This window comes from Bufo bufo, chromosome 3, assembly GCF_905171765.1.
Source record: "Bufo bufo chromosome 3, aBufBuf1.1, whole genome shotgun sequence".
NCBI lineage: Eukaryota > Metazoa > Chordata > Amphibia > Anura > Bufonidae > Bufo > Bufo bufo.
In genome coordinates this window covers 28,445,334-28,461,953 of record NC_053391.1, presented here as the reverse complement: position 1 = coordinate 28,461,953, position 16,620 = coordinate 28,445,334, and the positions used below count along the sequence as shown (strand labels likewise).

General features: G+C 44.0%; 1 protein-coding gene and 1 long non-coding RNA gene across 16 annotated transcripts in view; both read right to left on the bottom strand.

Annotated features, from left to right (window-relative positions):
• LOC120994415 (zinc finger protein 420-like) overlaps nt 1–16,620 on the bottom strand; it is a 289,066-nt gene that overhangs the window by 170,553 nt on the left and 101,893 nt on the right. For 13 of the 15 annotated variants that reach the window (XM_040422951.1, XM_040422950.1, XM_040422952.1 and 10 more), the window contains exon 6: nt 10,481–10,578. The exons of the other annotated variants lie outside the window; for them this stretch is intronic. In XM_040422951.1, coding sequence (XP_040278885.1) covers nt 10,481–10,578 — 98 coding nt within the window. The remainder of the gene's footprint in view (nt 1–10,480; nt 10,579–16,620) is intronic. 15 annotated transcript variants of the gene reach the window in all.
• On the bottom strand, nt 10,750–15,941 carry LOC120994434. Its single transcript, XR_005777413.1, has 4 exons — nt 15,827–15,941; nt 11,164–11,293; nt 10,884–11,051; nt 10,750–10,799 (listed from the first exon to the last, which is right to left on the bottom strand). It is a non-coding gene; the product is annotated as an uncharacterized LOC120994434 (long non-coding RNA).

The following is a 16,620-nucleotide window of genomic DNA, read 5'->3' as shown; positions in this document are numbered from 1 at the left end:
GCACACCGGCCAGAATGGTGACCTGAAGACTTACTTGCTTACTCAGTGACAGGCGCTTCATTCACATCAAGGATAGCCAAGTCTAAATTTTCTAAAATACATATCCAAGGGGTCAATAAATGATTAATATTTAACAACTCATTAATTACTGGAATTTAATAGCGCTCCACCAATATAGGTGTAATTTAGGACATTTGCAGAATGTATGTATCCAATCTGCTCTTTTTTTTAATTACATTTAGGACATTTATAATTTTGTCTATATACATAAATGCAGGCGCCCTATGCAGTCTAAACACAAAATCCTGTGAAATCCTGTAAGATTTATTAAAATAAAAACCTTTGAAATCTGTGCCACCTTATTTTCCCAATGTTCTAAATGAATTGACTCCCCGATATCCTATTCCCATTGTTTAACATGCAAATTAGAAAGTGCTCCCCTAAGCAATTCCTTAACCCTTAGGATACCCGAGGTTTTTTCGTTTTTGCATTTTCATTTTTCTTCCTCATCTTCCTTGAGCCATAACTTTTTTATTTTTCTGTTCACATAACTGTATGAGGGCTTATTTTTTTGTGGGACAAGTTGTAATTTCTAATGCCTCCATTTATTATGGCATACAGTATAGTGGGAAACGGGAAAAACATTCCAAATGGGGTGAACGCAATTCCTCAAACATTTCACGGGTTTTGTACCCACAACGTTCCCTTTGCGGCAAAACTGACATGTGCGCTTCATTTTCTGGGTCAGTACAATTACAACATTACCACATATGTATAGTTTTTTTTATGTCTAACTAGTGTAAAAATAAATTGAAACTTAAAAAAAAAAAAACTTTTTTTTACATCACCATATTCTGACTCCCTGTGTCTGGGCTCATATTTTGCGGGACGATCTGTATATTTTATTGATATCATTTTGGAGTGTGTGTGACTTTTTGTTCACATTTTGTTACATTTTTGGGGTAAGAGAAGCGATGAAAAAATGGCAAATTGGCCATTTTGACCGTTTTTTTCCATTACGCCATTTTTCACCCTTTAGATGCCGTGATTTCACTTGATCACGGCATCTAAAGGCTTTAACGACCACGATCGGCATTATTGCCGGTTGCAGTCATTAGCTGCAGTTCGCTGCTGTTTGAAAAAGCGGAGACCCGCAGGCCATGATGCCCAACACACACTCGAGCAGACGCCATGTTTGCTCTTCGCTCCAGTGTCGTACATGTACGGCGATGATAGAGAATGGGTAAAAATGCTAGACAACCACTAGAGAGGAAAAAATCCTTTCAGAGTCTGTTCGATTCAGGTTCACTGAAATTTTTCAAAAAGTTTGGTTCAGACCCAAATTGATTCTACCCAAACTAAACAACATCATCTTAGGACGCAGAATTTCTTGAGGAAAACATGTTACCTCTTACTTTAATGAATTTTTGCTTTTTATCCCCCTATTCCTAAGCTCTTAAACGAAGTGACAGCAACAATAAATGATGTCTGAGTGACACTGACATACATTATCTGTGGGTAAACGCACATTTGACAAAAACACACCATGCCGTCACATGTGTTATCATTTTTCATATTCCAAAGCTTCCAAAAATTTTCCCTTATTGGGATAGATGGTGTTTAAGTGCACAGTGTGTTGTGGGAAAGAAACAATGGCATATTGGGGGACCAAGCATCCAAAAATTATGCCTGAAAAGGGTAGGCGATATCTAACAGATTGTGGGAGTTCTACTTCTGGGACCCCCACAGATCACGTGAATGGGGGCTCCTGAAATGGAAGAAATGACTGGTCCGAAAAACACACCGCTGCTTTATTCATTTCAATGAGAGTGCCAGAGATAGCCGAGTACAGCGCTCTGATATCTGCAGTGCTCCAATAGACCAGCCGCTCCGTCCATTAACAGGTCTCCTGTTCTCTTGATCTTGGGGGTCAAAGAAGTAGGAACCCCACCAATCTGTTATTTATAACTTTCTTTAACCGGAATACTCCTTTAACAGGGGCAGAATGCTTACCCATATTTATACACACAAGTAAAAATTGTCAGAAGGAAGAGTTGCTGGTTCTGAATGAGCCTATAAAAAATTAAATTGGGAGCAGCAGGAGTACAGTGTGGATGTGGAAAGGGTAGGGCAATTGTGGCATGTGTTGCCGCAATAGTAGCAGCAGCATATTGTGGAATAGATAAGGCAGTAGATCGACTGTTTAGGGCTAGTAGAAGTAGTAGTATTAATAGTGGTGGTCAGTGGCGTACATAGAGAAGCAAGGATCAAACCAGTGCCCCCACACAGGACAGAAGGGTTTCCACCTAGACCCTTTTCAATGACCCTTGGGCCATTTTTTCCACTGCTTCATTTTCTAAAGGTTTTTCCTTTAGAGGGTAGAGTCCTGACCAAGTTTTCACCCCCAGTAGAAGAGGATATAATCCCAACTGGGCCCCCTCTTGCCCTGGGCCCCATAGCAGTCACATGGTCTGCCACTATGGTAGTTACACCCCTGGTGGTGGCAGTAGGGGATCAGCAGTGAGGAGTAGAAGTTGAGGAGGTGGTGGCAGCAGTAGCTATATGGCAGGAACATATTTGCTGGCAGACTGGCAGTGACATGATGGTGACAGCTGCAGCAGTACATAACATGATGGTAGGAAGGCAGACAGTAGCAGTGGCATGATTGTAGCAGAACATATCGTAAACAGCAGCAGTGCAAGATGAGGCTCTATTAGCAAAGCCAGATTTATCCAATGGCCTCTCCTGGAGGAGTGTGGAAATCCTCCCAGATCCATGCCTGGTTCATTTTGAAAAAAAAGTGAAGTTTTGGGCACTAGAGGAGGTTGACTTAGTTCTTTGGGTGTCACCATGCCCCATGTGGCACTTAAACCCCTCTCTGAGATGACTCTGGAGGCTGGGCAAGAGAGAACAGAGAGCGCATACTGGGACAGTGTGAACGACTGTTTCAGTCTGCTTGTCCAGAAGTCCATGCGCTCAGGGAACATGGTATGTGCAGTTGAAGGCCACAGTCATTTAAGGAACAAGACAATTTTGAAAATATTTTTGATAATCAAAATGGACAACTGTCCAGAAATACGAATATTGTACAGCATAATTAAAGTTTGGTGAAGGCGCAGAATTGCAACACATTTCCACATTGACAATTTTTGGCGGGGGACATGGCAGTTCCATTTTATAACAACTTAAAAACTGAACTGGCTGCTGCAACTTCTGCTACTTGCTATAGCAGAGACAGCTGAAAAGAGAGGACTAAAATTTGTGTCCAGGCTCAGAAGTGTGTCACAGTTGTGGACCAAGAAGAGTCAATTTTTGGAATGTGCCAATTGGAGGCGATATTCTTGCTGGCTAGGTGAAAATTCCCACCACAACGCCCAGGCCAGAGACCAGAAAATTACATTTGGGAGAAGGCGCAGAACTGCACTATATTTACCACAACTAAGTGGTATGGCAGCAACCAAACCACTAGCACATAAGCTAATTTCTGTTTGATAATAGTTTTTACATGGCCATACATTCCGTTATGGATGTCTCACAATAGAGAAGGAGGTGTCGGAGCAGGAGAAGAAGCAGCTGTTAATGATGACAAGGACACTATACTGCTTGGGGACGCGGGCTGGCTGCCGCAAAAAAAAAAAACCCTTTTACAATTACTGTTCTTGATATTGTACTTTGGGAACATTGCTGTATTGATGCCAGTAAGATCTCTGTCTACTGTGTTATTTGCATTTAAAAATGCATGTTCAAAAAGGACCTCTCTTTACTGTTAAGACACACATTGCATACTTGTACAAAAAGCGGTAATATTTCTGTCTACGGTGTAATTTGCGTTTATTTTCACTGATATAAAGATGGAATAAAAACAGAGTGAGCTCACATGCCGAGCTGGCACCCACCAGAAGTGACTGGGATCAGTGATGATGCCAGACCCAGTCATTGAACTCCTCAGATGCCATTGTCAACCGTGGCATCTGTGGTGTTAGAGAGAGGGAGGGGTTCCGTCTGTCCTGCAGTTGGACTCCCATGGCAAAATCGAGGGGCTGCAATCAGCTGATATATATATATATATATATATAAAAATCCAGGGCTGCAAGCTACAGTGCTGCCCATATACCGTATTTTTTGCCCTATAAGACGCACCGGCCCATAAGACGCACCTAGGTTTTTGAGGAGGAAAATAAGAAAGAAAATATATTTTTAACCAAAAGGTGTGCTTTTGGTGGGTTTTGAACTAATGGTGGTCTGTGCATGACACTATTATGGGGGATCTGTGGATGACGCACTGTTATGGGGGGGATCTGTGGATGGCACTGTTATGGGGGGGATCTGTGGATGGCACTGTTATGGGGGGTGGATCTGTGGATGGCACTGCTATATATGTGTCACCCACAGATCCCCCACCCCATAACCGTGCCATCCACATATGCCCCACCCCATAATAGTGGCATCCACAGATGCCCTAATATACCATAGCTAAACCTGTGGGAGGGGGGAGGGAGGAGAGGCCGGTGTCATGCAAATGCAGTAGGGCCGGTGCGGTCTCTGTACTCCGGCCCCACCGCTCACTCACTTCCTTAACGCCTAAACATTTTTATAATAGCTTTAATTGACGTTCCGATCCCCAGCCCCATCTGTACTACCGTACTTACTAAATGTCCTGTAGCAGGCAGAGCAGGGCGGGCTCCCCCGTCCAGCTGATACATCGCAGACTGCGATGTAAAATGGCAGCATTCGCCCCATAAGAAAGTGCGGGGGGAAAAGTGCGTCTTATGGGGCGAAAAATACGGTATATGAAAAGTGTTCTTTCTAAAATGCGTTGGAGGTTTGACCTATGCAGGTATCTTTAGCTCACAGAGTAATGTCACTAAGCGCTCTCATGATGCAGAAGCTTCTGGTATAGGAAAGGAGCATTGCCGCCAGCAGATGCATACTCCAGACACAAGTACATACCTTGCAGCCCTGGATATATACTGCCACAGAGAAGAAAAGGAATGTGCCATCAATAAGGAGGACAATGGTAAGAGGAATTGAGATACCTGCTTGTTTTATATGTATTGGCCGTCACAATATCTAAGGGCTCCTAGTAGTTAGTGGCGGTCACCAGAGGGGAGACACGTACTGAGTGATTGTGTCGGGTAAGCAGTTGTTCTTCTTTGTTTATTGTCCCTATTGCAGCAGTAGCTGTACTGCTGCGGCACTTCGGCATCAGATTAGTGGAAGTACAACTAGTAGACATCACATACCAAGGGTATGATTTTGGATCTAATGCTTTGCTATACTCCGTATATCAAGGCATTGCAGCCTGTCAGTGTAAGGCTACATGCACACGACCGTTCCGTTTTTTTGCGGTCCGCAAAACGCGGATGGCGTCCGTGTGCGTTCCGCAATTTGCAGAACGGCACGGACAGCCTTTAATACAACTGCCTTTGCTTCTCCGCAAAGCGCGGACAAGAATAGGACATGTTATATTTTTTTGCAGGGCCTCGGAACGGAGCAACGGATGCGGACAGCACACAGAGTGCTGTCCGTATCTTTTGCGGCCCCATTGAAGAGAATGGGTCCGCATTCGAGCCGCCAAAACTGCGGCTCGGATGCGGACCCAAACAACGGCCGTGTGGCCGTGTACATGAGGCCTAATAGGCATACAGTCATGGCAGGTCTGCAGGTCTTTGTTAAGCCCTGGGGTACCATGACAATACATTGAAAACACACTGACAAGCTATGTTTTCTGCAGGATAAGTTTACTTTCATAATGGTGGATCATACAACTCATTAACTCTTTTTGGGGCAAGAGGAAAAAAAACAGTCATTCTGCCAATTTTTTAAAATTTATCGATTTATTTTACATATTGCTCCATTCTCCGTGTGTCATATTTGACCTATTACCTTTATTCTGAGGATTGAACAGGACTGGCACTGCTTTTGGAGGGAAGCAACAGATTCCCTCACCCAAATTTTTTTATCTGCCAGTTAAAACCAGATAGCACATATCCTTTTTTCTAATTTTATTTTATTTTTTGATTACAGATTTTTTTATTCTGTTTCCTGAACATGATTATGGGGGTCGCCATTTTGTCTGTTCTTAACAGCATTGACAATGCATTAAAAACACATTTGCTTTACGGCAGCCCAATGGTCCATAGACACAATACTCAGGAGGGGGGCCTCATTGACTTCTTTGGGAGATATTTCTAGGCATGTTCTGTGACATTTGCAGAGGTCATTGTACAGGGAAGGAATAGATAAGCTCTGACAATCATTTATTATGAATGAGGATCCTGTCTTATCTATACACAGAGGTGATATCTTCTGAGCATTACAGACAGGTTTAGATTAATACATAACTACAGTAAAGTAATCTGTACAGACCAAGAAGTGGCGGCTATTATTAGGCTTCGTGGCCACCGAGAAAACTGCAGGAATTTAAATATATATTGATATGGAAAATTAAAATATAAAAAATTCTTTAAAATATGTTAAATATAAATATGGGATTTAATGGTAAATAGGTAATTTCTTTGATGACACATTTCCTTTAAGTTATACATCAAAAGGAATCATGAGGGTGAAGGTCCTTCAAAGAATCTCTACTTTTACTACAATCTGAACATTACAATTTTTTTTCTCCTGTGTGAATTCCTAGATGTTTCACAAGAGACGATTTCCTGAGAAAAGATTTTTTACATGACAAGACAGGACAAGAAAATGCCGTCTCCCCTGTGTGGATTCTTAGATGTTTCACAAGAGTTATTTTATGATTAAAACATCTCCCACATTCTGAACATGAATATGGCTTCTCTCCTGTGTGAATTCTTAGATGGTCCACAAGACTTGATTTGCGACTAAAACACTTTTCACATTCTGAACATGTAAATGGTTTCTCTCCTGTGTGAGTTCTCTGGTGTGCGACAAGTATGTGTCTCTGACTAAAACATTTTCCACATTCTGGACATGAATGTGGCTTCTCCCCGGTGTGAACTTTCTCATGTTTCACAAGACTCGATTTCAGACAAAAAGATTTCTCACAGTCTGAACATGTAAATGTTTTTTTATCTTTGTGACTTCTCTCGTGTGTGGAAACATTATGTTTTGCTTTAATTTGTTTTCCACATTTAGAACTTGCAAAAGGTTTACCCGCTCTATGTTCGGTTCTGTTTTTTCCAACAGGACATGGATCCTCTTCTACATCATAAGAGGGAGATAAATGGAGATGTAAATTGGAGCCTCTCATCCAGTCATAATCTGAAATAAGAAAAAAGTAATTGATATTTTAGCATTTATATGTGAAAAATTTCTAGCACTACAAAAGTCTAGTTTTAGGCTTATGGTAACAAAAATGAGGGGGGAAAAAAAGGGTGAAGTCATCTGCATTCTTCTAGTCATTCATGAATACCACATGCAAGCTCAACTCACTAGCGATTTATTTTATGTTTCCTTGTTTGGCCTCCCAGAGATTAAATTCTACAAAAAAAAAATACTTTGTTTTAATTGCCTTGGCAGCAGCAGCCTGACAATACATCTAAGGCTACTTTCACACTTGCGGTAGCCTTTTCCGGCAGGCTGTTCCAGCGGGCGATTAGCCTGCCGGATCTGTGCTACCGCAAGTCCACTGTGCTGTCGGAGGTCCGGTTCGGTCCCATTCACTATAATAGGGGCGGGCCGGAGGTCCAGCTGCAGCATGGCATACATGCAGATAGGCGGCCGGACAAAAACTACAACATGCTGCGTTTTTTGTCTGGCCGCCTATCGGCATGTTTGACGTGCTACGGCCGGACCTTCGGCCCGCCCCCATTATATTGAATGGTACCGGACCGGACTGGACCTCCCACGGCACTGTGGACTTGCGGTAGCACAGATCCGGCAGGCTGTTTCCCTGCTTGAAAAGGCTACCGCAAGTGTGAAGTAGCCTAAGTCTTTTTCAGTGGCTGCAGCAGGAAGTACAGGTGGGATGATTATGGTGGTTATGACGCCCTTTTCATCACTACACGGCTCAAGGGAGTGTCAGAGTGAGTACTGACTACTACTGCTATGTTTGCTACTATCATTCTCACAGGCTTATTGTACTAACAGCTAACAACATCCCGCCTTACGGCAGAATTTCTTGAATACCTAAGGGTAGCCTTAGTCTTTGCTGACCGGAGTGATGAATGATGACGGGTAGTTGAGTTTGTGGGCGTTGGTTTCGGTCAGGGATCTCTGTAGTTATCATTACAAACATTCCTTTGCGTCCTATAGGGAATACTAACTGCTCCAACTCACTCATTCAAAAACAGATGAGCAGATATCTATGTGATATAATCTCTTCCACTGGAAAGTAAACAATTTATTAGGGCAGAAAAAATATATAAGACGATGAAAGGCTCTTACCATCCACTGACTCCGATATGGGATTTTCGGTTGCACTTTCACCGTAAGTTTCCTGCATGAGTAAAAAAGAAAAAGGAACCATAGTTTATCAACCAGACAAAGATTAAAAACCCCTAGAAGCCATGAATCAATGTGCCCTTAAAAAAAAGCAGGAACTCCTCGAGTGGCAATCAGACAGGATCAGCACTACAATAACACGGAGTACAATGGTGGTTTAAAACAACTATAGTAACAAATACTGGCCGCATGGCCCAGGAAAACCCCCCCCCAAAAAATGCACATCCACTTAGTGTAAAAGCAATGCAAGAATTTTATTAAGCTACAAAAGACACACAAACATGATTAATACATATTTATACACAATTCTTTAATCATGCTTGTGTGTCTTTTGTAGATTAATATAATTCTTGCATTGCTTTTACACTCAGTGGATGTGCATTTTTTAGAGGTTTCCTTGGGCCATGCGGCCAGTATTTGTTAGTATCAGGTATTTTACCCATCAACAGAAATCTTTGCTGTTTTCCTGCATGAAATGATCTGAACCGATCCCGAAGTGGACAGCGGTGCTCATCACTATTATTCAGTAACATCACCGCTTTTACTGTAAAGAATCCTTTCATCAATTCTGGAGATTGCACCTTCTTTCCTCCAGCCAGAGGAAGGTCACTCTTGTCTATTGTGACCGCCTTGTGGAATCTGCTCAGTGTTTCTTGTGACTACTGTATATATTTGAACAGTTTTCTCAAGTCCCCACTGGGGTTCTCACTTTCACCTAATTTGCAGTTCACTGCCTGCTGCCGGGCTAGATCCGTCCTTAGTAACAGAGACTGTAGAGTAGAAGTGTGTGGGGGGGGGGGGGGGGGGGGTGTCACAGCTGAAAGGCCTCCTGCCTTTCTGCAAGTGTGATTTCCCCAACCTTATCTGCTCTGTGAGCTCCGGAGCTGCAACCAAACATAGTGGGAAGAAAGAGAAAGGATCTCATAGCAGTACAGGGCTGTCAGATTACACAGAAGGGAGACGCCCTCTGCTTCTGAGAGAAATTAGTCTAGTGCAGCTGAAGAGGGAAATAGTCTGAAAAAGGCATTAGGGAGGCCAGAAAAGACCTATGCCTTCCCAGTTATGATTGTACAAAGAAGAACAGCCATTATGCAAAGATGTCTCCCCAAGATCAAAGGGGTTATCCAACCCCTAAAATGCCTCTCCAAATGCCCAGACCCCTCACATAGATCGTTCACTTATGTCACTTCCGACACCTGCACGGCTGCCGCTGCATCTCTCCGTCGCTCGGATAAAAACATCCAGTAATAGGGGGAGCAGCCAATAGCAGGCTGCAATAGGAACGAGCCTCCCTAGTATCGCGGGTGACATGCGGGCATCAGAAGCGACGCAGGTGCCGTGGAGCGAGGCAAGTACAATCTGTGTGAGGGGCCCGGACATGTGGGGAGGCATTTTAGGGGTTGGGTAACCCCTTTAATCCAATAATACATTATTGTCTTTAACCTTACCCTGGTGCCCAAAACTGCACAAATGTTTTGTAAAGCAGTGAGATTATAACTTGTGAGTCAATGACTCTTACAATACATGACAGTATTTGAAGCAGCTGATTGGCATTGTTCTGTTATTAAAGGGTTTGTGCAGCGATTTATATTAGGATAGGTCATCAATATCAGACCGGTGCGGATCCGACACCCCGGCCAATCAGCTGTTTGAAGAGGAGGCGGCACTCCATGCGAGCGCCGCTTCCTGGTCATTACTCTACACGTTGTCTCACGTTACTCCACACATGTAATTTTGAAGGGAAAGCAGTGCTCACAGGATCGCCACTACCGCTTCAAACAGCCGATCGGCGGGGGTGCCAGGAGAAGGACTCCAAGCAATCTGATACTGATGACGTATACAGTAAGTCATCAATATTTAACTTCTGCGCAATCCCTTTAATTGCTAAGAGGTGGAAGTTTACACAAACTTTCAAGGAACCAGAAAGCACATTTAGCCATTAACTACCGTAGACAAGAACAAGATCACATACAGCACATGCTCCACTGCTACTGCTGAAAAATTCTAGCTTAAAGAGTCATTACATCAGTCTATAATGAATTTGTAGAAATCTCACCTGATGATCCAGTGGGACATTCTGCTTTTCCTCAGGACAATACTGGGAATATAGAGGACTAGGACATCTCTCTGGTGTATTTCCCCTACTGGATCCATCTATAGGAAATAAACCCAGTGATTGAATCACAGATGATGGGTGAATCTAGGTGATCCTCAAACCTTTTTTCCTCTATAACGAAGGAAGATCTCTTACCTGGTGATGTGAGGGGCTGGTGATCCTCCATCATGACATCCTTGTACAGATCCTTGTGTCCTTCTAAATACTCCCACTCCTCCATGGAGAAATAGACAGTGACATCCTGACACCTTATAGGAACCTGACACACACAATCATACAATCATCCTCCAGACACCTCCTTGGCGTTATTGTATAATGTCCCAGCATTCCCAGCAGCGCTCACCTCTCCGGTCAGCAGCTCAGTGATCCTGGTGGTAAGTTCTAGGATCTTCTGCTCATGTATCAGTGAATAAGGTGGAGGCTCAGTGATGGCTCCTGGGGTCCTGCTCCATCCTCCTGATACATGGGGTGTCACACACTCACCAGACGACCTCTTCACTACTGTGTAATCCTGTGTATGGGGAGACACCGATCACTACATGTATTCTAAGAGTCCTTCACCTTTCCAGTCATTTCCCTGTATTATTAATAGAGATAAGAGTGATGTGATGTGAGACTCTCACCTCTCCAGTTATCAGGTAGATGATCTCTAGGGTGAGGTCTAATATCCTCGCAGCCATGAGGTCTCTGTCCTCATCCATTCTCGGGGGGTCATTGATAGAAAGCACCATTATCTTCCAAAGAAAACTTTACCTGTATGTAAGGAACAAGGTGAATTTACTGCTAACTTACATTTGGAGGAATATATATATATATAACTCACATAAATACAATCTTAATAGCTCTATAAATCTACAAATAAATGTCCGTCAAGAAAGATGAGAAGAAAAAAATAATAATCATCATGTTCATATAATATATAAAGCTGAGTGTATGTGTGTGTATGTCCGCTAAAGGGATCCGCACTGTCGCATTTACAATCACGAAATTTGGCACACAGGTACATCAGGTGTCCGAGAAGGTTTTAGAACAGTTCTCAGCTCTCTAGGACGTACCGTTCCTGAGATATTCCCGGAAAATGCATTAGCCAATAGAAGCCTGGTCACATGATCCTTATCAGCCAATAGAAGCCCGCAGGTCCTCCAGCCTCCACATACAGTTTTACTCCAGGTTTCCATAACAACCCAGCCATTTATTTTCACTGCTGTAGATAAGCTGTAAAGGAAATCTGTCACCAGGATAATCGCTATTGAAGTAAAGCCAGGGCCTAATAGCACTTAGTACCTTATTTCCAGACGTGCCTTTGTTCCAGCAATAGATTTTTTTATCCTCTGAAAATCCAGTTTATTTGGTATGGAAATGAGCCAGTAAGAAAGAGGCCAGACACGCCACCTGCCACAATGTGTCCACCCTCAAAAGACAAACTTTAAACTCCGCCCCCAGGTCCCGCTTAGGCCACGTCCCTTCCACTCCTTATCGGACAGGAATTGAAAAAATGAAGTTAAAAATCAACTTCTGTCAGCTGCAGGGGTGGGAGGGAGGGTGGCTTTCTCCCTGCAGCTCACACTCAGACAGCACAGTGCTGCTGTCTTAGACTGAGCTGTTTAAAAGGTCACGCCCCCGATCCAGTTAGGCCACGCCCCTTACCACTCCTCAGCCGACAGGGATTGAAAAAAATGAAGTTCAAAATCAACTTTTAGGTCCCGCTAAGTCACGCCCCGATCTGGTTAGGCCACGCCCCTCCCACTTCTTATCCAATAGGGATTGAGAAAATTAGGTTAAAAATCAACTTCTGTGAGCTGCAGGGGTGGGAGGGACGGTGACTTTCTTCCTGCAGCTCACACTCAGACAGCACAGTGCTGCTTTCTGAGACTGAGCTGTTCTAAAGGGCATCCTTGTGTCCGTCCAGGCCCTGCGCCAGATGGAGGACAGGGAGTCTGAAATCCGGACTGTCCGGCCTAAAACTGGACCTATGGCCACCCTAGGGGCAGGCTGAGGTGGAGGTCACAGTTAGGGGGATGGTCCGCTATGGAGGTCAGTGTTAAGGGGCAAATTGCTGTAAAGGCCACTGTTAAGGGGGCGGGCTGCTGTGGAGGTCACTGTCAAGGGGGTGGTATGTTGTGAAACTTACTGTTAAAGGGGAAGGCTGCTGTAAAGGTCAAAGTTAAGGGGGTGGGCTACTGTGGAGGTCCAATTTTAAGGGACGGGGCACTGTGGGGGGCTCAGTGTTAAGGGGTGGGGGCTGTGGAGATCACTGTTAATGGGGTGGGGTGCTGTACATGTCACTGTTATAGTGGATACTGTCAATATCTTTTACGGAACCATTCATTTCAATGGATTTTAAATAAGAAAAAGGAAGGTACTCCGTATGCCTTTCGTTTCCGTATTTCCGTTCAAAGATAGAACATGTCCTATTATTGTCCGCATACCGGACAAGGATGGTACTGTTCTATCAGGGGCCAGCTGTTCCTTTCCGCAAAAAACGGAATGCACACGGACGTCAACCGTATTTTTTGCGGATCCGTTTTTTGCGGGCCGCAAAATACTGAAAAAGCCATAAGGTCGTGGGCAAGAGGCCTTAACGACACACACAAACATTAAATGAAATAGATTAAATATACCCGAGCGAAGCCGGGTCCTTCAGCTAGTATAGCATATATATTACTAATTGGAAATTATTAAGGACTACTGATAACCAGTGATGGCCAGTTCGCAGTGTTCGCCAGTGAACACATGCAGGCTGCCATCTTTAGTAAGGTTAGACTCACCCGTCCGGCATGTGGTAAGCCCTTACCTGTGCCTATGCCGCAAGCGGGTCTGAAATCAAATGTGGTCACCGGAAGCAGGCAGTTCCGAGAACAGCCCGATGAAGGCCCCCGGCGGCTGGTCTCTGAACTGCCTGCTCCCGGTGACCGCATTTGATTTCAGACCCGCTCGCGGCGCAGATGATCGGCGGGGGTGTCGGACTGTGATTTTTAATACAAAATGTCCACACTGCTGGGGGCACCCGGGAAGGGGGAAGGAGATCATTATATATACTAGGTCCTACTGGGGAGGAATGGAGGAGCATTATATACATACTGTCACTACGGTGGAAGCATTATATATTGGAACTAGTGGGAGGCATTACAGGGGGACATTAGAGCCACTGGGAGCATTATGGTTATATTATTACTACTAGAGTACTGTAGGGGTGTTATTATTTGACGCAATATGGAGGGCATTGCTATTAATGGGGGCTATCTTGGGGAGTATTATCACTATTGGAGGCATTAGTAATGAGGGCAGTCTGGGTGTATAGTATAGCATAGTGTTTGTGTCACGGTGCCTCTTGTGACAGAGGTGAGAAGATGGGATAGACTTGCTGCACGTGAGGCTATCTGACAGGTCTCTCTGTTTTCCTCTTTGTATGTTGTTGTTTGGCAGGATCTCGCCTCTCCTCAGGTTCTGCTTGTTATCAGTGATGAGGCTCTATTTAGGTCCGCCTCACACTGCTGACCATGCGGTAGATATTTCCTCTTGGAGTTGCTTGAGCTTGTTTGTCTTGGATCTCCTGCTTCTCCATACATCTCTAAGCTAAGTACTAGTTACCATTTGTGTTTGTTGTTCTCTGGTGTGTTTTGGGTCTAGGCCTCAGAGAGACGTGGGTTTCTTCATCTGGGAAGGAACCAGCTGTCTCGTTTCCCGCTGCCTATCCTAGGGCTCGTCAGTTTTAGCAGGGCATAGGTATACGGCGTATGAGCATTTCCACCCCAGACTGTTGTCCATTTCATTTGTGTGTACCTGGTGTTTTCCCCATTACCTGTGACAGTTTGTGGACATGGGGGGAGCAGAACAGGCACAGAATTGGGGGTAGCAGCTTTAAGAGGCTCTGCGGGTTTTTTCATATTGATGACATCAATATTAGATCGGCGGGGGTCTGACACCTGGCACTCCCGACGATCAGCTGTTTGAGGAGACAGCTGTGCGCACGTGCCGTCTCCTTCTCTCTTCCTGCTCTGCTGCTGTATGTCTATGGGACAGCAGTAGTGAACAGCACGCGCCGTCTCTTCAAACAGCTGATCGGCGGGGGTGTCGGACTATGATTTTAGCACTTTGTTACAAGATGTGGGCCTCCTCTTGATTTTGCCCAGGGCTACATTTGGTCTAAAACCGGCCCTGACTAGAGGGCAGTACAAATCACATCCACTTACCTCCGTCCTGGATCAGTTATCACCCTCAGGATCAAAGGTTCTTATTATGCATATTAGAGATTAGCGAATTTCTTAAAAGTTCGATTTGGCTGATTCGCCGAATTTCAAAATAAAATTTGCTTTGTGTCTAATTACTTCCTCACGAAGCATGTTTTTTTGGAAGTATCGGGTGCAATAACAGGGAGCTGCGATAGCGCCGCCCCCGTCATTGTACCCTTCAGATGCCGCGTTCATACATGATCGCGGCATCTGAGTGTAAAATTAACAATAAAAAAAAATTAAATCAAACTTACCTCCTCCATTTGCTCACGACTAGTGTTGAGCGAACTTCTGTTTTAAGTTCGGCTTCCAGTTAGTGAAGAATCCCGATATGGATTCCGAATTCCGTTGGGGTCTGTGGTAGCGGAATCAATAATGGCCGATTATTGATTCCGCTACCACGGACCACAACGGAATTCGGAATCCATATCGGGATCCTCCGCTAACCGGAAGCCGAACTTTAGACGCCGAACTTAAAACAGAAGTTCGCTCAACACTACTCACAACGAGCTGCCAGCCTCCATCTTGCTTGAAGATCCTCTGCGGCGCGAGATTACGTCATCACGCGTCTGGCGTGATGATGTAATCTCGCGCCGCACGGAATTTAGGCCGAGATCTTCAAGCAAGATGGAGGCTGGCGGCTCATCGCGAGCAAATGGAGGAGGCAAGTTTGAATTTTTTAGTTTTTTATACTATTTCAGGTTAAATCGATTTGCTGACACGAAGCACAAGGAAATTCGGCTTGTTCGTGGGATTAGATCATCTCTAGAGATAATTCTCCCACTGATAGGTCCTAAGTGCTCTACCACCAGTCCTACATATGTGCTGGGAATCGAAGGTTTATTGGAAGATAATAAAATTCCTTGTAGAATTTCAGGCAGTGAAAGCTCCTAACTTCATTAAACATAAAAGGAAACATATAAACAGTCCAAACTTATAAAAACATTTCAATCTGGCTGACAGGAAGTGTCCGAAACAGGAAGTAACATCATGCTGATCCTACACATTGAGTCAATGTTAATTCTACCTACCAAATACATTGATTAAACAATACCTGGAATATCCTGGAGTAATGACCTAATGGGAGCTCAGTCTTGATCCATATGAGATCCTATGCAAGGAGCTGTCTACAAGAAGTGCCTTGTGTTCCACAGAGAGGTAGTACCATGTGTTCCACAGACAGGAAGTTTGTGTTCTGCAGACAGGAAATGCCATGTGTTCCAAATACAGGAAGCTTGTGTTCCAGGGACAGGAAATGCTATGTGTTCCAACTACAGGAAGTTTGTGTTCCACAGACAGGAAGTGCCTTGTGCCTCAAAAAAAAATAAAAAAAAGTAAAGATTAATTGCATGATTCAAATAATGAAAGGAATGAAGTCCCTTATCTCTTTGAAGCGTTATACAGTTTAACCAATTGGTGAGAAAACTGATTATTCAGATGCAAACTGCTTTGAAAAAAATTGGGGAAGACTTTTAATAAGGTTTCTATTGTCACCAATGATAATAAAAGTAATACAGACCTCCCAAGTGTCCCTCTTTTGAAGGGACAGTCCCTCTTTTTGACCCAAGTCATAAATATTCCTCTTTTTGATCTGAGGTATAGATTTTCATTATTAAGTGTTCTTGCATAGCAAGAACACTTATTGTTATCTCACATATATATTATTATTATAGCCAAATTTGCCACCCTAACTCCTCCCACAGTTTTTACACTACATAGACAAAAATTTACCAAAACGTGCAGATTGTTCCCGATCGGATTGCTATTACTTTGTGGAGCGATCCCACCCCCGGGGCCCCGGTGGCGGGCCCCGGAAGCCCCCTTTTTTCCCATAGACTTTGACAGGGT